A 22359-nucleotide genomic window follows, 5' to 3' on the forward strand; every position below is an offset into this window, starting at 1 on the left:
CGTCAGTATTAAATGGCATTTCTGGTATTCGTGACTGCATGCGCTCATCTCCTTTTGGTAGTTTCTTGCGATTTCTGCGCACGGTCACGCTTTACAGTCGGACTAAAAAAATATACAGATCTTTTGTTGTAAGTAAAAAACTCGAAAAGTAAAATAGAAGCCATTTGGCGAAACTCGCAGCTGCTAAAAAGTGCCAAAGAGTAACAAACAAGTGACCCAGCATACGGCAGTTTTCCCAATTTTCGCCCCACACTTTTTTTTGTGCGAAGCGAGTGTGAAAGGTACATATATATATATACATATATACGGAAGCAAGGTGTAGCAAAAGACGAAAAAAAGCAGCAGAGCGTGTTTGTGTGTGTGTTGAGTAAAAGAAAGCAGTCGAAAAATGAAACGCATGAAAATGTCACGAAAAGCGATGAAGCCAAGAGAAACGTATACATGAAAGCGCAAAAACACAAAAGGCGAACATAATATTAATAATTTTTCGAAATAAGTGCTCATGAGCACCGCTCTCTCGACGTGTGCCTCCGTATGAGCGTGTGTGTGTGAGTGTGTGTGTATGTATGTGAGCGTGCGTTCCGTTCCTATTTTTTTCACCCCATGCGTGTTCCTTTTTTTTGTTGTGTGTGCGTTTGAATTGCTAAGGAAATGGTGGAAATTCTAGAGAAATTAATACTGGAAAATTGCGATTTATTTTTTGTAGTACATTGCACACACGCACACACCGAAAGGCGAGGAAATTGCGTTACACAAGCACACCCGCTGCCGGCGTCGCTGCCAGCGTCTCTGCCCAGAACCTCCGCTGTGGTGAACAAGTGTACGTGTGTGTGTGTGTGTCGCGTGTCTCTCTCTGCGCGAGTATGTGTGCCTGTGTGGGTGTGCGTGCTTCAATAATCAAATAACATTTTTTTTTCGAGTGTTGCAAGCCAGCGAATTCAAATAAAATAACAAACGAAACCAAAGTAACAAGAAAGTAAATAAATTGTTGCAGAAAGCAACCAAACACACACGCGAAAAACGAATTGAAACGAAAACGAACAAAACTGCAGCCAAACTGCGCCTCTACGCCTGCGTCGACGTCGACTGCGCAGCCAGCGCACAGTGGAACAGAATTGCAGGTAAGTGGGCCACAACTACACCGACCCCATTAAATTTAAACATAGCTTTGTTTCTGAAACGCTAAAAATCGGCATTACTTTTGCTTTCCACTTTCCGAAAAAGTGGAAAGTTATACATAAATTTACCCAAAATAGTAGATTAGCTTATAGTACCATGTGTTCTTTTTGCAAAGTCAAGACCCCTGTTTAAATTGCTAACACAGGGTATATACCCACTAGTGGTTAGGGTAGCTAAGCACTGGAAGAGATCGGTGCAATAAGTGCGTCAAGTGTTTTTTTTTTCGATCGGTGCGACATTACTCATTTGGATGTTAATTGATTGAGCAGCGGGATATCCGTAACAGCGCTTTTCCCATATCCAATGCAAATAAAATGAAATATTTTTTCTTTAATCCCGTACAATTAAGAATCTCACTGGCGTTGATATGTGGAGTTACTTAAACATTGCACCGTGTATCTGGTGGTGTCCCCACTGTGCTCAATTTCGACCCACTGTGGCTATGGCGACGTTTCCATGAAATTAACAGTCTGCCTGTCGTCGGTCAAAGGAATTTAAATTAAATAAGACGAAATTGGTGCGAAAAGTCTTTGTGTATGGCGTTCCTCTTGTTGTTGTTGTTGTTGTTGTGGGCTCGTTGCTGCTTGTAGCGGATTGTATATCATTATTTTGACTGCAAAGTGCAACGTTTGCACTGAAAGTGACATTGAAAGTGAAGACAACAAGTAAACACCCAAATTCACATGCGTGTGATCGGACTTGAATTTCTTCTGATCGTTCTATTTTCTTTTTAGTGTGCAAGCGTGGTTGTCAATAAATGTCAATAAATGCTTTGCTCCTGGAATTATTTACTTTGTAGGCTGGCAATTTGACACTCAACTGCGACATTTTATCCTCAATAGACATGCATATTTCTTTCCAGTTTGTAGTCAGTGTTTTTGAGGCTTCCCTGTGGGGAAATGCCTTCGCAATAAATGTCAGCCTGCACGGTGCAAGGGTGGGCCTAGAAAGCGAGAGAGAGAGAGGGAGAGAGCGCGAAAGAAAGAGAGAGGCGCTGCACGCTATGCGACGGCACGAGATCCGCCCCGCCCCTCCTCTCTTCCTTTCCTGCGGCCCACAGGCACATGCACACCAACGCCCACGAACTTTGCAGGGGCACGCACACTCGTGCAACTCCACGCCAGAGTTGTCAACTTCCTGTACACGTGCTCCACTCTCGCTTGGCAACTCCGCTCAGTTAGGGGAAACAAGATTGCGCAAAAGTGCAGGGCACAAAAACACGGGGTGACAAATGATTGACTTTTCACGTTTCATTTCCAAGTCGGGCTTCTGTGGCTCAGCTGTTCCTCTGCCGCACACCCACACATCTGCGCCTGGCTTTGTGTTGTGGTGGCAACACTTCTGCTCAGTGTGTGTACGTGACGATGTCCTTCGCCTGCGCGTGACATTCCGATACTTTGTACACAGTGTGCACGCCGCCAACGTCTTATCGATTATTCCATTAGTCATCGTCTTCTTTTTGGGAACTGGCCGCTTGGAGAGTTATAAAAACATCACATCTTCATCTTTAGTACCGCCACTTAAAGTGCAGGCACTATTAAATTTTGCTTTCCCATTGAAATGATCGTTTTTGAATTACCTGTAGAATTGGCCGAGAAACCGTGAGCGGAATACTAAGTTTATGTGCATATCAACCTGTATTTGGTGGTGGTGATTTTGTGGCCATTTTTCCGACTGCTGGCCACTAAATCCACTAATCCACAGGACAAGTATGAGCTGTTTAGCCAAGTTGATTTATCTGTGCAATAGTGGGCAATGAGCTTTTTGGCGCGAAGGAGGCGGCAGGGCTGACATCACTTTGCAGTCGGTAATCGATTGCAGTGGGAATTTGACATTTGACAGTGTTGTAAAGCGGCGGGGCAGCAGCACTAGTTGCGTCGCGTCTCAGTCGCTGCGCTGTCGACGGCGACGTCCTTGCTGAGCTCCTGTAGCGGCTCTCTCGAGGCATTTTCCCCGGACTCTCTCTCAGTTTTCCTCTGCCTTTCCCGTTTGGTTCGTCAGTCGAATTCTGCCAGCAGCGGGCTCAAAATCAATGCAAATTTTCGCGCCGCCGTTTTCCACGCTTTTCACAATTATGCTCGGTTCCCAGCCGAGCGGTTTGACTTACTTTATTTTCAAATACCTATTTTAGCTACAGAAACTGGTTTAGATAGTGGTAAAAATCAGCTGATTAGCATTACGTAATTGTGTGTGTGTGTGTGTGTCACGTGCGTTGCTCTCTCAAGCGTGTGTGTGTGTGTAGGTGTGTGTGCGTGGGTGCTGCAGTTTCTCCTTTTTGCCGGCAGCCGAAAACTTGGAAACCACTTCCAATCTGAAAACCCTTTTTTCTTTTATTTTTTTTGAGTGCATTATGGTTTTCCAACTACGTCATTGAAGAACCGAAAAGAAGTAAGTTTGGATAGCGGTGTGTATAATTATAAACTATAAGAAGGACTTTCGAATATCCCTTTCGACTCATTTGTTTATCGATGTTAAAGGCAAATAGCTAAAACTAATAAGAAATCCCCTTCAGCGTAATAATCTATTACCACTTTTCGCTGCTGATATCTGCTGATACCATCGAACTGGAAATGTCTTATTGTTCTTGTTATTGTTTTCAAATCATTTCGAAACAATGGAATGAAGTGCAAAATACGACAAATAATTTAAACTCCCCATACTTGTACATACATACACATACTTACGTACGTATATACTGTGCGGTTCAAACGATAAGATTATGATTGGGTTCTTTGTTGCTTAGTTCCATTTGAAAGTACACTGTGTATATCATTATTTGATATTGTTACTGGGTTCTTCCATTGATACTGGCCACAGGTAGGGAATATATAGAAATGACTGCGGAATAATTGAGCTGAATTGAGTGTGTATTACAAATGCGATCAGTAGATAGGTGGACTGGAGATACTCCGTAATGGCCAAGTATTGATTTGCGTGATCCAAAAATAGGGGGGTTTCCCCTTGAGCTGACCAACCGGCGGAAAAACAATAACTTCAAAAAAGAAAAATGTGAAAAACCAAATAGAAAGGGAAAATAGAAGGCACCCAACAATGGCAATTTCTACGCTCTATTCGAACGTTTCTTTGGTTGTGTGGGGCGCGTGTATCAATAAATAAAATCAACTAAAAATACGTGTGAAACGCACGCGAAAATAGCCGGCAATCTGCAAATGAAAAGAAATGCGCGGGGAGGGGGGTGGTGTTGGTGGTCGGAGAAGGAAAAGCGCGGGGGGTGGACAGCGGGAAAATTATGACGCGTTCGCGACTTTTGCGCGAAGGCGGTTGGACCCAGCGAACCCCGCCCCTTTTGCCAAAAATAATCATCACCATTGGGGCGACACTTTCTGCGAAACTCACGAATGCAGGGGGCAAAAAAAAAAAAAAACAGGGAAATTGGGAAAATTGGGTAAGGAAAAGTCGTCGGCACGCAGAGCTTCATTTTAAATTCAATTAAGGGACATCAAGGCAGTTATTGAACTGCCAATAGTTAAACGGCTTTGGGAAATCGAAACCGACCGAAAAACATCAAACGTCCGAAAAGCACTGTGAGAAAAAGTCGGTACAAACCATTTGTGCCTTTCGAAAATAAAGATAAAAAAAAATAAAAAAAATAAAATATCAACGAAACGGTATTAATATCAATTTGCTGTTGTTCTGACTTAGTTTCTGAGAAAAAGTGAAAAAGTATAATTTTTTTTTAGCTGTTTTCCCGAATGGATTTTTGATGAAGGGGGGACCTTCGTCACCAGCTCGCTCTACCATATCGCCCCGCATTTCCCGCCCGTTTACGGTTGCTGCCAAAATGTTTGCCTTGACGCTTTTAACCTTGATGGATTCGCTTTTGGAGGCGGTGGGCGGTGGATGTGTGGGTGGTGCAGAAGTGTTTGCTGCTGGAATGCCATAGCATACTTTCTAGAGTGCGGCCACAAACACAACAGCACACACACACAGGCACACACACACACACACACCCGCAAACATCACAGCCCTCGGGTGTGCATTGATTTTTCTGTTCTCCTTGCTTTCCTCATTTTTCCTTGATTTTGTTGTGTATTTAGTCATCTTTTTTGGGTTGCCAGGCAGCCACCGCAATGCTCACAAGAAGGGTCGTCCTCCTGCGCCCTCTGACCCCTGCGATCGATAATTTATTGAGGCGCATCATTGGCATCGTTGAGTGAAATTCAGATGGCGATGACGCTGTTGTTCCTTTGATATTTACACGGCCAACTAGTAGCAGCACTAGTTTGTATGCGATCAGCTGCACATTTTCCATTCGCTTTATTAGAGCATTTACTTTTTCCCGGAGCTTCCATTCAAGCTCTGGTCCTTGGTCCTTAGTTATTAGTCCTCCGTCCTTAGTCCAACATTAATTACGCGAATTGCGATGGCTGGCGCGAATTTACTTTGGCCGAACACGCAATTCGCTGGGGTCAGGTCAAGTGACCTTCGCCCCGCTCTCTGGTACGATTCTGGCCAAGTCAGTCGAATGAATGAGCTAATTGAATGAATGGAAATGAGATGGCGACCAACGCCAATGTGGAAAGCCTGCTGGCGGGGTCAAAACCCGAGGGGATGGCTGGGTGGTACGGGAAATTGGAATTGGAGAACCTCTTCGACGCTGCGGCGTTTGGTTTTGTGGGTCAAATGGCGGCAGTCGCATGACGACAGCCACGAAAATGAAACCTACGAAGCGTCCTCGTTGTCATCGTCGGTGTGTCGCCACTAGTTCCCTCTCTTTCTCGTCGTCGTCTCTCTCTCTCTCGCACTCTGCGCTGCCCTTTGACCCCTTTCTGCCACAGTCACCCCCCTGAAATTTGGGCTTATTATTTATGCCCTTTCTGCAGCGGGCCACTTGCATTTTTAACGACGACCTTTGCGGCCCATAAAGTAACAATCTATTTCCAATGCAAACCGATTAGAAAACTCATGTTCATCCTCGCACAGAAGGATCCTCGGGGATGGGGCGGGGGCGAATAAACGATGGGATGTGTTCTAGGATGGGAGTCTAGGACTTGGACTTACTTTCTCATGCCACGTACTCTGCTTGTCCTTTGTATTGTACTTGAATTTATTGCATGCAGTTTGGCCGCTCGCGTGGTGGAAAGTCATAAATTGGAGGCTCCCCGCTTTTCCGGCCCCGCCCCTTTTGCGCCGCCCTTGCCGTTGATCTATTTAAAATTAAATGGTGTCATTGTCAGGCGGGCAGTCGTCTCTCTCTCGCTCGCTCTCTGCTTTCCTAGCCACTCTCTCTCCCTCGTCCTTTTTTTTCCAGCTGCAGGACACTTTGTCGAAGGTCTTGTGGGGCGGAAAAAAGGGTGGTAATGGATTTGGGCATGCACCACTACTACTACTTTTGGTTTATTTGCACTGCAATATTTCAGATTCAGAGACTACTTCGAAGTGGAAATGTTAAGGATACCCAACTGGGAAATGCCGGAAGAGGTTATTCCACTTGTTGGCTGTGGTCCATGCGCATGGAGTTTTCAATCAGATCAGTTGCAGTTGGTCAGTCTAGGGACATTGGTGGAGCGTCACTGCAAGTGGGTCAATCAGTGGGCGCCACGCCCTAACCTTTGCCCCGCACCGGGTCCATCTAGCTGAGTGAGCCACCAGTTTGCTTGTGGCTCTTGGAGGTTTTCTCGGCTGAAACGTGGCCACCCGGCTGTTGCAGCTTTGATTAACATCTGTTTGCAAATTGCGGGGCAATTTATTTTGTTGACACCGTGTGGGGGGAAGGGGGGAGGTAGGTGGGCTGTTAGTCAGCCGCCTTTGTCACTGTGCCCCTTCGATTTCCTTGCAATTTCCAACACAACTAACTGCCAATTTCTCTTTCTTTTGTTGCAGACTGCAGTGCGCCCGTCTCTTTCGCACCCATTTGAAGAGCTGCCAATGGGAAAAGGAGCGGATTTTCAAGTGGACTGAGAACTTTGTGTATTTAAAAACATACAATAAAAAAACAACTGAAAATAAACAAAAGAACAAGAGCTGTTGTGCAACTATGAAAAAGTAAAACAAAATTAAACGAAAAACCGCGAATTCGACCAAACTGCATTTGTGTGTGTGAATGAATCGGTAAAATATGCAACAACAATACCCCAAAAACCAAAAACATTCGAAAACGAAAAGGAAAACGCGAGAGCAAAGTTTCTAAAATAAAAATTAGGATAATTAACCTATTAACCCAACCAAATGAACTGAGAAATTGAATTCTTTAAAATAAGATAGTGTTTTTTTTTTGATTATTCTGAAGGCTTGTAACCTATATATCGCTAATGTAATAAAATTTTTAATAATTGCAGCCAATGAACAGTTACAATTGTTGAGCCGTTGACGAGTTTGTGTGTTTGAAAAGAGAAGCCGGAAATACAGAACTAAAGTTGATTCTTGCCAAAATACTCGAAACAACACTGCTGCATGCCAATGGCCTTGCAGTGCAGTAGAAAAACGCAGCAGCCGAAGAAGTAGCTGTAAAACGTGGTTTTTTTGACATACTCGTTATTTTGTAGTGGCAATAAAACCGAAATCGCAGCAATAACAACACCGCGGCCACGAGCAACGCAGATATATCGAAGCCAGCTGAGCTACCAATTAGCTGAGATAATCACTTCAGAACCAACAGCAAGCCAGCTCCAAAGAGTTATAAAAGCCGAACAAGGAAGGAGCACCGGAAGCAAAGCAGCAGCAGGCGTTACGATGAGCGGTCGTCCAAGAACTTCCTCCTTCGCCGAGGGCAACAAACAGTCGCCGAGTTTGGTGCTGGGCGGCGTCAAAACATGCAGTAAGTAGAGCCAGATCCTTAACGAATATCCATCCCCACTGCAGCGAAGGATCCAAAATCCTGGCAACCAATTTTACAGCCTGAGAATTACATATTACATGAGTGTAACAGCGATGTAGAACTAGCGCTCGCACCGATTGGGAATTATAAGTGCGCATAGTGGAGCAGTGATAATCGAAATCTTGTTTTCTTGTTACTTCCTTCGTTAGTTACTCAGAATATAATTTCTGTGCTCCTGATCCGTTTCAGAACAAAGACCAAGATGTTTATTTCAGCAAATTAATTAAGCGACCAGTTGCTGTAAAGTGAAATTAAGCCTTAATTGAGTTGCTGCTTTATTTGTTAGATTTTGTGTTCTTGAGTAATTGAATTTTATTACTCAGCTGTTTTGGGCACACGGCTGTTTTTAGCCCTCGATACGCGAAAAATGCCATCGTATTATCAGTGCTTACCCCGCCCGCCCCTTTTCAACGCTACTGCTACCACCTGTGTTAAATGTTAAAAGCTTAATTCTTAACAGCGGCTGCTTAGCAGAATGTTCCCTCTCTCCCGCTCTCTCTCTCTCTCCCTCTCTTCACTCACTTACTCGGCCGCTCTCTTGTGCTCTTCTTCTTTGCCAGTCAATCGATAAATATGTCCAAGTATTCGTATTCGCCGCTCTCTCAGCTGCCTCTTTTTCGCCGCATTTTCGCTGCGCTCGACTTTTGCGCTGGTATGCGTGTCTGCTGTTTTCTGTTTAATTCGCCTTTTTGCTCGGATTCCGCAGCGAAAACGTCAAATTTTTAGTAGCACGAAATTCGTGGCGAGAAGAACGCTGAAATCGAAAAACGCGCGCCACAAATTAAAGTTAAAAGTGGAAAACAATAAGAGTAAAACCTTTGAATTTGCCGCTCTGCCGCTGTCACCGCGCTGCCTGCGTCGCTGCCCCCCGCTGCGCTGACGCTGCTGCGAATTTAGTTTCAATCGAGATTCACTCGCTGTGTGTTCGAGTTCTCTGCTCTTCGCTCTTCGCTTCGCCTTTGATACCCGAGTTTGCACTAAATAACGCAGGAAAAAAGCGCTGAATAAAACACGAAAAACAAACGAAAAACGCAGAGAAAGAAGCAAAAGTAAAGCACCTCGAAAACACCGCAGAAAAGGCAAAAAAACGACGAAACTAAGCCAAGAAGGCAAAAACGAAATCAAACGTCACTTTAATTTTGTTCTGTGCCCCTGTGTGTGTGTGTATTTGTGTGCGCGCGCGCTCGTGTGTGTATGTGTGTCAGTGCCCGTGCGTGTGTGTATCAGTAACTGCTGCGCTGCAGTCGACAGCGCGGCGACTGCGACGCCGTTAGCGCTGCAGAAGTTTTCGCCAGCAGAGAACAGAAACAACAAAAGGAAGTGGCTGAGGAAAAGAAGGTCAACAGTTGAAAACCCAAATCAACCCAAAATCAAAAATCCAAAAACCCACCGACCGACCGACCGCCCAGCCACCCACACTTTCTTCGCTGCTCTCGGCGACCGCGACAGCGATAGCGGCGTCGACGTCCAGCGCCTTTCGCTTCTCCCGTTCTTCGCATCGCATCGCCTCGCATTTCTTCACTTCACCTCGATTCAACAGCGCTTTTCCGCTCCGCAATCTCATCGAGCATGTTGATCAACCGCGGCTCCCTACTCGAAGGTAAATCCGCGACAACAACAAGAACAACAACAAAAACAGCAGCAGCAGCAGCACGTACATAAAATAAACAACCAGTTGCGGGGAAATATAAAATAAAATTGAGGAAAATCACACACGAACCAGGCGCTATTCCACCGTGCCCTTTGACCCTAATTTCCTTGGCCGTTTCCCAATTGCTCGTATAGTTTCTGGAGAGAGACAGAGAGCGAGCGAGAGAGAGCGAATTAATCGTAACAGATTCAAAACCCAATAGCATCTGTTTTTCGCTGTTAAATGGGTGAACCAAATCGCCATTGTTGGGCTATCAAAGGTGAATCATAATTTACGAATTAATCAAGGTGGAAGCCATCATCTCATCAGCGCTTGGCATTGCAATTTGCAAACGAAATGAAATGAAATGATTGCGCGCGCTATTCCGAATCCATTTCCACGCCGCTTTTCCGACTTCTGCTTGGGATGCATTTCCAGCTGTCTCGCGTCACTCCGCACCACCCACCACCCACCCATCCGCTCAATTAATTTCGATTCATAATTCGATTCGCAACAACAGGAGCTTTCTTGGTGCACCTGACCCCCAGTTTATGCCGCCTATTACGTTTATGCGGTGGCGAGATCGCGAATTTGGGCCAAGTTGCAAGTTTTCGCAGTTGCACAAACACTCCGTTTGATTGCTGGCTGTTTTCATTATTCGATTTTCATTGCGATTAGTAACGCACTAACTACGCAGCTGTAGTCGCCGCTCTCCGGCGTAAACAAGATAATGACCTACATTGTGGGCGGGGTGTGGGAATGGATGCAACGATCTCTGTTGCTCGCTACTTGGTTTCTCATAAATATTTCTGCCGTTCCGAAGAAACGGAAATTTTAGCGGCCACCTTTTTGCTATTTTTATTTATTTAATTTGTACATTTGGTTTTTCTTTGTATTCGATTGCGCTTGGTGTCCTGCGATCGGCGACCCCCAAATGCGTTTTTCGGTTTATATATTGCGTGCACTTGGCGCTTCTCCAAATCCGCCATCCATAATTTATCAATGTTGTTTATAATTGAAGAAAAGCAAATTAAATGTGTCTGTAAATTCGGCTACAGAATTCCTTGCTATCGAGCAAAATAAAAAAGTCAGTCTACTGGCAAGGTCACAGACCTCATGTGCGTGCGATACTTTAGCTTAGCGCAGTATCTAAAAACACTTTTCTCAATAAGTAGGTCTGATAAGGCGGGTCTGTCTGAATTTATTGTCAAAAATTCTGTTCTGCTTTAAATGCCAAAATTGTGTTCAAAATCTTTCGTCAAATATTCCCATAAATTAACTTAAAGAACGGACAGCCTCCACTTGTTAGCCTAATTAGCATTAGCATTCACTTTCGCGAAACCATCGAGGCCTCTTTGATTTGACCACAAGTCCCTAGAATCAGTAACCATATCGGCCAACAAGAAGGCAGCCAAACAGGGCCCCACCCGCGATGTGAAAGTCAAGAGCGCGGCCATCGAGAGCGGCCCCTCCAAGCCGCCGCCGGACAAACATCTGGAGCGGCAGTTTGTCCAGTCCGTGAATAGTTAGTGTCCGGCCGCTTCGAACCGCTGAAATTATAGCTAATTATTAAGTATCCGTACTAATCCCGAAATTTCTTTTCCATTTTCTTTCCAGGTAAGTTGACTATCATATTACCAAAGTTACTATAAACGGGTAAACGGGTAAGCAAAAGTCTGTTCTCCCACATTAAAGTCTATATATATATAGTAATAACTGCTAAAACTTATAGATATTGTAATCAATAATTTAAGTAATATTTACTTAGAATAGAACCGTTAAATGAGTACGAAAATGTTAAGCTAGTCTAATTTTGCAGAATTTGTATCTAGTATTGCCCAAATGGCTTAAGTTACTTGAGGTTATAAGATAAGAAGGCTTAAGATTTCAACATTGAAGGCTGTGGCCTTGGGACTTGCATACTTTCGGGCGGCGCTCGTAATGAACCGGCTGCATTTTTCGATGCTTTCGCAATTAGCGGTGCTTAAAAGACTTCGCCACCCACCGCCCACCCTCCACATTCACCACCCACTGCATTTTCCACTCTTTTTACTCTTCTCTTTTTGTTTTGTTTTGTTGACTCATCGGCACGCGCGCTCTCATTTCGGCCTCTTTCTTTATCTCTTTCTCGGTTACCTAATTTTTGCATAAGTCGCGCCGACACATGAGAAATTCCGGCGCAGCGTACTAACAAATACGCACACACACATTCACACACGTTCACACACACACACACACATGCATGCAGCTAGCACACTCACGCACCGCATGCAAATTAGCTGTCCGCTGACTAGAAATTCTTTCGCGCGCGCTCTCTTTCCCGCCCCCTTGCTCTGTGTGCTCGCTCGCTCCCCAAACTCCACACACACGCTCCCCCGCTCCCTCCCTCGCCATACACCGTCCATGTGACGATCAATTTTAGCGCACATTGGGGCAAAAATGTGGAGCAAGCTGCCAGCATTGCTCTCTTTCTGTTGAGAAACAGCATAAATACTTCTTTCATTTATTTCCACTTCCATTTGAGAAGCGAAGCAGAGCTTTCGGCCCACCGTACAAACGTTCAATGCTCCGGTACAGCTGCGGTCAGTCAATTAGAAATAAAAGATATGTCAAATATTCCTTGCAAGAGGCCAAAAAAGATGGGTCATGCCTTGGTAGAGACAAGCTTACCTAGAAAAGTGGCTGCATTTATAAACTACGATGACATTTATTAAAAGTTGTCGAAATATAGATTAGTTAGGTGGTCCTTCCGTTGCGAGCGCTGCTGTGCTGGGGACGCCGGCGCAGGCGCTGCTGCGCTGCCGGCGACGCTGTCGCCTGATGTGAATGTGATGTAGATGCCCATGCTTCGACTCGCTCACTCGCGTTGAATCCATCGAGCAGGCGCGTCGTTCTCTCCTCTCGTTCCGCCGCGTTCCATTCAGCCATTCCGCGACTCTATTTGCTTGTTGTTTTTGTAGCTTTATCAGCGACAAATAAAAGAAAAAACAAAGCGAAACGAAACATATAAATATAAATAACAACGGCGAAACAAAAAGTGAAACAAAATCGTGACGCGCCTGATTACTTCTTTATTTTTTGTGTCAACAGTGTGTGCAGTGTAATGTGTCTCCAAAAGAAAACAAATACAAAAAAAAAAGAAAAAAAAATAAGAAACTAGTCGTATTCAATATGCATTGAAATCTAATTAGTTGCCGCATTGTTGTTTTTTGTTTTTGCCGCCTGACACCATTAGAAAATCACGAAAAGAGCTATCAACATGGCCTAAAGTGGCCAATGAATTGGAGTTTATTTCACGGCGTTGTGAAATGTGCTCCAACTTTAACCCAAAAACGCACACACACTCACTGCCAATGTATTTATGTTTTTTTTTATTTATACTTGGGGGAGATATATTTTTAGTGGGGCGAATGTTCTAGAAAGCTCTTTAAAGTACCTCGATTTGTGTGGGAATCTAACGCTCGTTGTGGGGGCACCAACTCGCAATAGTTGTTTGTGGAAATGTTGAGATGTATACGTATCCACGATTTCAGTGCATCTTCACTACCAAATCCGAGAAGTGCCTTAAAATTCATCAATGGAAAAGTTTTTGCAATCTCCCCGTCTCGCTCACTTGCTCTGGCCCCCTCCATCGCCGCTCTCTTTCCCCCGCAAGGCGCACAACAAGTGGCAAACCGAAGCGGCGGCGGCGTCGTCTTCAAACCAGTTTTACTGTAGCGCTGTTGTTGCTGCTTCAGCTTACACGGAAAAAAATGCAGTTAATAGATCTTTCATAGAGGTTAAAATAAATTCGTTCTATATATTTTATTAACACATTTTATAAACAGGAATTAAGAGAGAATATGCAACAGATACATACCTAAAAAAGCGCAAATGATGTGATTAAAGTTTGTTTTATTATCACGACACTTAAATTGTTCTCTGTGTAGTTCTGCGGCTGCTGCGTCTCCGCGATAATTGGTGCGGAGGCTGCCCCTTCCGCCCTCCCCCAAACTCCATCTACCATCTACCGTTCCGCCGATCAGTATTTGCTTTTATGGGCAAAAGTTCTTCAATGAGTGGTCACAGCATTTGCGAAAAGGGGGTGGGGACGGTTGCGGTACGTGCATGCAATTCCTTATTGGCGACAATGTTGAAATGTGTGCCTGTTTGAAGGAAAACACCGCAGATCAAACCAATAGCTTTTAAAATTTTGATTGCCTTCTGATTAAATACAATCAATGGGATGTAGAACTTAGTGCCATCACAGTTATTGGACGTATTCTAATTCCAATTTCCAAATGAGAAGCGGCTGAGGTCATGCTGAAAATGCAATTGTTCCTCGTAACGTGAATCGGTGAACAGGGGAATCCCCCTCAATGAACTTGCACACTCGCATACCCACCTTTCCCAGCGCAGTGGGGCCAAAGTCCCAAGTTTTCAGTATGGATGGCAGTGCCTATTAGTGTGACCGCTGGTGTTCGTGGTGGCTTGGGCCAAAAGTGAATTATTCATGTTGTTGCTGCTGTCGCTCTGCCAGTGGAAAATTCCCAAAAAAAATTCGCATGAACTGCGCCGGCTGCTCCTCCGCTCCTCCGCTGCCCCACGCTTCTCCTTCCACTCGTTCTTCTTCTTCTTTGAGTGCCCCCCAAAGGCAAAAAGTCGGAGTCGAAGTTACTTGGTGTGTTAGTTGTTGTTGCTCTTGCCCACTCATTCGCCTCGGTTTTTTTTTTTTATTTTCTTTTCTTGTCTTTAACATTTTTTCTTTTTATAAAAATAGCACAGACGAAGAAATATTTGCACACACACACACCACGCACACACGTGTATTGTAGCATTTGCTAATTTTCTTCGTTTGTTTCGCTTGGCGTTTTTTGTTTGTTGATTCGCCTATTGCTCTCCCCCCTCCCCCAAACACCACCTCCGTCTTCCCGCTCTCGGTCACTTTTGTATTTTCAAAGACAGCAATTTGTATATTTAGTGCGGGGATCACTTTTCTCTCTTAAACCCGACTTTCTCACGCTCTCTTCTGACGCTCTTTCGTCTCCTTACCCCCCACCCACCCACGCCCTAAATGTGTCAATGGTTCAAGGCGGACGAATGAATAATCAAAGAAGAATTAACTCGGAGCTTTTCACATTAAAAAGCTTCTCAATTGTGGAGCTTTGCTTTCGTCAGACTTTTTTCGGGGGCCAAAACTGCATGACGTGCCGCCAAAATCAACAAACATAGTTTTATTTCGCACTTGGTGTATACATACTTCCACACTTGTTTTTCCCATCCAAGATCTTAGTATTTTCCTAGCTCCTTTGATCTTGATTTCTATGGTTGTCTTCATTATTGAAACCGAATCCATCTCGTTTAATGCGGCTGTCACCGCCTCTAATCTTTGATTTCCCTTCAACATTCCTCCCACTTGCAGGCAGTTGAGTTTGTTTCACTGGGAGCCACGCGTTCCTTGTCGATTTGATCCTCTTATAAATATTTGCACGTCTCGATTTACATTTCAGCTTGTTGTTTTTGTATTTATGGCATAATGACGCTTACGATGACGCGCTTGAAACGACCAAAAGTCGGAATTATATGGTGGCCCCCCGCTGATTTCTCACGCCCATTTTTGGAAGTGAATCGGAGCTTTGGCATTTTTGATAACCAGAAATGCTGTCGCCACTGCAAATACGAACAAAATATACATAATAACATGCGGAATCCGGCCCATGCCGTAAACCGGTGCAACCTTACTGACAAATTGCAAATGCGAATAGAGGTGCGTTTCATAATGCACTTCCGGTCATAAAACAAATAGTTCCACACATAATAAACAAAGCTTTCGATTGCTAATTTCGTTGTTAAACAAAAGTATGAATTTCCTTTAAGTCCTAAGGCGAATTAATTGTTTATCAATCAATTGTTTTGATACAAAAGCACACATGGACACAAAGAATCTGCTGACGTCGTCGCATTCTTGTTATCGATCAATTAACGCTTTTCACTTCAATTTGCAATAAAGTAATTCTTACGATAATAATGACAGGGCAGGATTGGATGGTTCGTACTCGAATCGGTAATATGAGGCAAGGGAAAGGAACACGGGTAAAAATAAAGTTAACGATATGGCAGTAAACAATGTGGGTTGGACACAAGCTGTCCAAGAAGCCGCTCGACGCGACGACTTGGGTTATAAAACTTCGACAACAGTTTTCACAGCACGCGCTGTTCCATTCCGTTTTATTCCTTTCGAAAATTGCTTTTTCGCTCAATTAATTAACTTATTTTTTATTGCACACAATTCTATTAAATGTGTGTTGTCTGTTGATTGGATTGCTGGGATTGTGTGTGGAGCATACAAATCTATTGGGGAATGTGGCCCCCATCATGCTGGCACTAAAATCAACTTAATAGCTGCGCACAGCTTGGGAACATGTTCATTGTGTGGATTTCTTCAGGACTTACTCTTCCTGTATGACGGGAATGAACTCGTCGATATCCACTCGTCGTTTGATCAGTAACTGTCATCAGGTGGTGGTTTCGATGGAATTGATTGACAGCGAGTGACAAGTTAAAACTAATCTTTAAATTGAGTTCTAAGCGAAAATATTGTCAATTAAGTAAGGGAAGGGGGTTGGTGCCGCTTGCTTTGCTTTATTGTGCCCGTTTTTGCGGAAACTCGCAGCGTAGCACGAAAAACGCAATTAATTTATGCGAGAATGTGGAAATGGCGGAAAAGCATTTGCCTTTGTGACGCACCGCTCCTCCTTACATTTATTTGTGCAGGTGAATGGAATGGAAAAAGGTCTATACTTCTATGACTCGAGCTGAGTATACATTATATATATTATATAGTGTACTTGTATCGCATTGAATGCGCTTTTAACCTTTGCGGTTTAGATTTGGCTTTGGCCATTTGCTGTTCTTTTGTTGGTGGGCTGGCTGTTTGGTGTGTGAGTGCGAGGCCAGTAAACCACACTGAAACCAGTTGTGTGGTGTTCGCAACTACGCCGCCCACCTGCCTCTTTCCCATCGTTCCTGCCCCCCAATTGGCAAGGCCGATTATCGACCGCTGGCCGAAGGCTGCGAAGAAAAAGCAAACAACGAGCCGTTTAGAAAGTTACCAACTGTTTAAGTTGCCTTAATTGATCTGTTGCGTTTATTCCTCGTTTCATTTTGCTGTTTCAGGTTAACGGTCGTGCCTGGCCTTGGCTGCGTTCTATTCCGTTGTTGTGCTAACGCAACGTTTGGAATTTAGCCAACTAAAAACTGCATTTACCAACTGTAATGATTTGGATTTGTTTTTTGTTGCGCTTAATTGGTTTCGTTGTGGTTATCACCTGGGTTTTATATCGCTGTTTCAGGCTAAAGCACATTTGGCCTTGACTGTCCATGTTCCATTCCGATTCGTTCCGCCCGTTCCACTTAGCACATTGCCAGGCGTCAATTAATTGATCAACAGTAGGAACGTTTTGCATCCAAAAATAGGCGCCAAATATTATCACTTGCCTTTTGTCTATTTTTAATGCAAATTTTGAGGGCAGGGAATGGGGAGAAAAGGACGTTTAATCAGCGGCGCGTGGCGGCTAACGAAATTATCGCATGACCAACTAAATCGGCTGGCTGCCCCCTCCTCATCCACCGATTACACTGAGATTTTTCGCCGCTCGCCAAAACTTTCCAGTCTGCTGCACAACAATGTGAAACGGAACACGAAACGTTCCTCTTCTTGATTCACATATCTGTACATATAGACCGACAGACAAACGTATTTTCTGCGTTTCGTTGCGAATCTTTTGGCGCAATTAGCGTGCACAATTAGCACATCTCTAGTACTCGTAGCGCCGTCCTTTTCCAGCTCGCTTGCGTGCAAATTTAATTAGCGGCCCATGCCCGGCGAGAAAGAGACGGCAAGATGGGAAGTACTGGATGAATTATTGGATGGAAATTTAATGGCTTCGAGGTGAAGTCTTTTGTCCACGACTCCCAATTATCGATTAAAAAGAGAAAAGAAAGACACACAAATTTTCCACTGGGACGATCTGCAATTAGCACCTCGTTATTTATGCGCCGAATTCATTTTCCGCCTTGCAATTTGCCTACGACAAATATAAACATACAGTATTGGGACTAGCACTTAGCTGGATCCATCAAAAATCCGCTTATCGCTTATCACGTGCTTCCCCAAACGCCCCCGAGTGTCGTCTATACGAGTATTTGCGATGTCGTTTGTAACTCGCAGTAAATTTCGACCGGACTTTTGTGGGCCCACCGGTGGCGTCTGGTCTGAACCGAATCTGACGCAACTTGGCCCAAGTTGCTTGGGATCGATCTTCCGGTGCACTAGCACCTAGGGCGAAATGTGGGTCTTTCTGTTGTTGGATTTTGTCTGTCTGGGGGGAAATCTTATCGCACACCATATAGAGTTGGGCTCGCCTGCCGTCTGGTGTCATCAAGTGTCTGCGCCAGATACGGATACGATGTGTAAAAAACTACTTGATGGAATCTTGGGAAAGTTTATTTACTACCCAGAATAATATTTCTACTCGAGTACTGCGTTCACACTCGCATTTTGTTCAATGAAAAGTACCAATTCGTGTCAAATTGTGACTTATTTAAGTTCGCGCTTTTGCGAAATCATGAAACCTTACTGCATAAACGTAATAATGCATGAAGGCGGTGTGTCGGCGAACTTTGAAGGGGTTATGTGGCTAACTTCTGTGCTTTCGATTTTAAACAATAATGCGGGGAAGCACAATGAAAATGAAACATAACGAGAAACAAAAACAGAAACAACACAAAGGCGTTTCAAGAAACAGGGGAAGCAGCGAGAAAGAAGCAGAAACTTCAGCATTCGCCTGACGTAAATGCTGCCACGCATTGCGTCATTGTGGGGCTGAAGTGGGAGCGAGAGGGCCGAGACTGTGCGAGTGAGATGGCTGCATGCGTGAGAGGGAGAGCAGCTGTCGTTCCTTCTCTCATGAGAGCATTTGTCGGCTTTTTCTGCTCATTAATGATTCGATTTTTGTTTTGTATTTTGTGGTTTTGTGTGTGCCTTTTGTTGTTGTTGTTGCTGTTGGAGATGACACATGGCTCACTTATTCAACGAGGGGGGTGAGCCAAAAAACAAAAACAAAAAGAGAGGAGAGATTGTCTATAAATAAACCAACATTTTGGTAAACTTTATGCGGTGCAAGCGCTTTTCTCTGTGATAAACTGTGCGTAATTTTTGTGGGAAAAATGGGGAAAAATTGGGAAAAATTGGGAAAATCAAAATTTCATGGTGACCTGAATTTTCGAGTTCACTATCTCCAACGATCGCTTATTGAATTGGCTGATGCAATTCATCGATGGCTTGCAAATACCAATTTGGCATTATGTTTTTGTGTTGTATTAATTTATAAGTTTTTTTTATTGGATTTACTTGATCAATAGCTATAAGGGTTTTTAAAGTCTGGGTTGAAGGCAGTTCGCTGGCTTACTTTTGCATATTTTTTCTTCTTTGTTTTGTTTCTCGGGTTTCTTGGCTCGAGTTTTTGCATTTGGGGGACAACCCAAGTACTTGGAACTCCGCATTTAGTCAGCGCTCGTTTAATTTGTCTTGGTTTTTTCCTTCGGTCTGCTTTGAATGGGTAAAAATGGGTAGTGACTAAGCCAATGCCAATTTAAGTGGCTTTAACCCATTGGCGCCGCTCGAAGTCGTAGAATTGTTTCGACGAAAATCACTGTGTTAAGCAACATACACACATTCAACCACTCTTTCGCTTTATGAGTTGACTCACTGTGTTTTTGTTTATATGCAAATTGTGTTCCGTTTTATTTTTACAATCGCAGTCGTTGTGACTTTCCCATAAATTCCAAAAAATAAACAAAAATATTTTGTAATTTCTTATCAATGTGGAAAATGCTTCTCCGCTGCCTTGTTTATTTGTTTACATTAAGCAACCCAACATTGTTGTTGTTTGTCATGTAATTATGATAATCAAGTGCAGTAAAAACGAAAACAAAGAACTTGGCAACAAGAAGGGGTTTTTTTCGAGGGGGTTTTGGGGATTGGGATTGGCATACGTTCGCATATATGTATGGTGTGAGGTTTTAGAGTGGATTGCCGCTTATCATCGCAAGTTAATCTCCTTTCCCAGCTCATATACTCGTTCACGATCATGTACTCCTGTTCTGTATGTTCTATATGCACACTTAAATGCGACGGGCCATATAGATAGGCGATACATGATCCGAGGTGCTCCAATATAACCCCAGTCCCATTTCACTCTCTTCCCCGTTCCCAATTAACAGGGAAAAGTACTTAGCACAACACACACATGACCAAAGTTCACTTTCGGCTAAGCGTTTTATATTATTTTTGATTAATTAGGCAATTTGCCTGCACAGTTGTTGTTGCTACTTTTTATTTGCTGATAAGATTGGGCCATGAATTGCGACGTGCACGTGCGGTTTTGGCATAAGTCGAGTCCCTCCTCCATGCTTCCGCCCACCAGAAGCAAATCCACTCCAGAATCGGTGCTTTGGTTTGGCGACAACTTGACATTCAGACCACCAGCCATCCACCTGGTGGGTCTTTGGTTTTGTTGGTCGTATCGTATTGAGTGCACAGCTAAGGACCGAAAGTGAATTTCAAGTAGGAGTGGGTTTTTAAGTGGATGAGTGACACGAATAGCGTTATTACTTGATTGGTCATAGTTTCATGGAGTGGAGTGGCTCTCTGGAGCTGTTTGGTAGTCTAGCAACATAATATGGGCTCCTACATATATGCACGACGTAGCTTTTCTAGTAACCGATACTGTATATTGTTAGCTTTTGTTTGTATCAGGGTTCTTAGTGAGTAGTGCTCTCATTATATTTCCTCGCCTTGGGTTATATTTTTTTGTTTCCATTGTTTGGCCATTATCTCTTGCTGCAACTATTGATTTCCAGCTGAAATTACTAATCAATTGATAATGGATTGCTCTTAATGTACGTTTAAAGTCAGAGTTTCGTAGTCAGAGCGAAAAACTTTGTTCTCCAAGTTTCTTCGTTTCCATTTTATCACTTTGTTGTCATATAAGTGGGTTAAACAATTATCATATAATTGCCGTTCTAATGATACGAGCAAACGCATACGCCGATGCCTAATCAACAAATATTGATTGTTTTCATTATACATGCATTCCGTTTACATAGAAGTATTTCTGAATATATATTATATATATTTACATGTGCTCTAGACGACGAGAATCAAGGTATTATTACCACAAATTATCGCATTTTGAGAAGCCAGTTTGGACGTTGAGCTTGTTGTTTCGGTTTTTACCAGTTTTTGGTTGTTCTTGCTGCCATTTGTTTCGGACTAGAAAGGTGTGGGTGGTGGTAATTGGTAATTGGGTGGCGGTTGCCACCAGGGTTGGGCATTCACTAATCGCGTGTTGGCTTTGGCACCACCACCACCTCCCCTCACCTCACATTTCTCCCATCACCTCTCCTTTGTGTTGTTCGCTTCCTTTTCCTTCAGTTTTCCAGAGATGGCTCGTCTTTTTACCATTTTGACGGCTTTGTGTTGGTGGCTTTGTGCCCTGTAACTTTCCTTTTGTGTTAAATGTCCCATTGTCTTTTGTTTGTCGATTTCCCCGGCAAGAAGCAACTACGCGTCGCAATATCAATTATAAGGGCTTTTTTCTAGAAGAATTTCTTCCAATATGGTATAAGAGAATTGTAATAGGGGAAGAATCTTCTTTGTTTCACTTTGAACTCCATTTCCGCTTTTAACCAGTTTACGTTTGTTTATCGTTATCGCTGTAATCGGTGTTCGCCACCATTGCTATCGAAGTCATATGCCTTTAAGATGTTAATCGACGTCGGTGTGATGCGATGTGCTGCAGTCTGTCATGGGTTAATTGCTTGGTCAGCTCTAATTATTGATTGCCGACTCGGTCATTAGCAGCTGGCGAAGGAAGTCAACGATAGCGATAGCCATGACCAAGCTTTTTCGGTTTCTTTTTATTTTCTTTCCATAGTAGATATGTGTGTATGAATATGTTTGTATTTTTATTTACCACACCCTGCGTAGGGTGGTCTTTTGTGTATCACCCCACCAGGGCCTCCCAGTTTTAGTTGGTTCTTTGTTGACTGTTGGTATTCTCAAGTCTTTGGCAAATATGCAGATGCGCAAAATTTCCTGTGGCGCTTTACTCTTCAATTCTCCTCATTTAATGATTCTCCTTCTATTTCTTTCCCAAATGAAATGCAAATGTTTTGCTGTTTGCTATTTGCTATTTTCTTTCGCCTATTTCATCTATTGTTCTATTTTATGCTGTTCTAGCGCTCGTTGTTGTACTTTCACTTTCGCGCGGTTGATGAGGTGGCCAACAGATGGTGCTGGCGTGCAAGCAACAGGCGTTGATGAAACAGTGGAATTGGAACACATTCGATGTATTTTTGGGTCTCCTTTATTCCTTTTGCTAATTATTTGCTGCTTATTTATATTTCACTTTCGATTTCGAATGCCGCCTCTACAGTATTTTTAGTTTCGATTCAGTTCGATAGCCTAGACCTCAAAAAGGGGCACGGTACGGTACGAATGGCGAATGTTAAAACATGTTTCGCTTTTTGACATTTTTCCTGCATTCGGAATCAATATTGCCCAGCCGGTATAAATAGCCTGTTAAAGCATGTCTTGCGGCAATTACCGCTGTTAATAATACCAACCACGGCAAATGTCAGAGCGCATTATCGACATGCAAGTTCAAGA

The 22359-nt window shown here is 43.6% G+C and overlaps 1 protein-coding gene across 6 annotated transcripts in view; it reads left to right on the forward strand.

Moving 5' to 3' along the window:
- Positions 1–35: 35 nt before the first annotated feature.
- The window catches only part of LOC117148286 (protein kinase shaggy), a 43178-nt gene continuing 20854 nt past the window's right edge, over positions 36–22359 (forward strand). The window contains exons 1-2 of one of the 6 annotated variants that reach the window (XM_033315605.1): positions 36–128; positions 7479–7957. In XM_033315605.1, the coding sequence (XP_033171496.1) occupies positions 7873–7957 (85 nt within the window). In that variant the 5' untranslated portion in view covers positions 36–128; positions 7479–7872. Of the gene's footprint in view, positions 282–7478; positions 7958–8813; positions 9618–12529; positions 12748–22359 lie in introns of those variants that run through there. The other 5 variants (XM_033315604.1, XM_033315606.1, XM_033315599.1 and 2 more) reach the window with 5 other exon arrangements.

Source organism: Drosophila mauritiana, chromosome X (genome assembly GCF_004382145.1).
Source record: "Drosophila mauritiana strain mau12 chromosome X, ASM438214v1, whole genome shotgun sequence".
Taxonomy (NCBI): Eukaryota; Metazoa; Arthropoda; class Insecta; order Diptera; family Drosophilidae; genus Drosophila; species Drosophila mauritiana.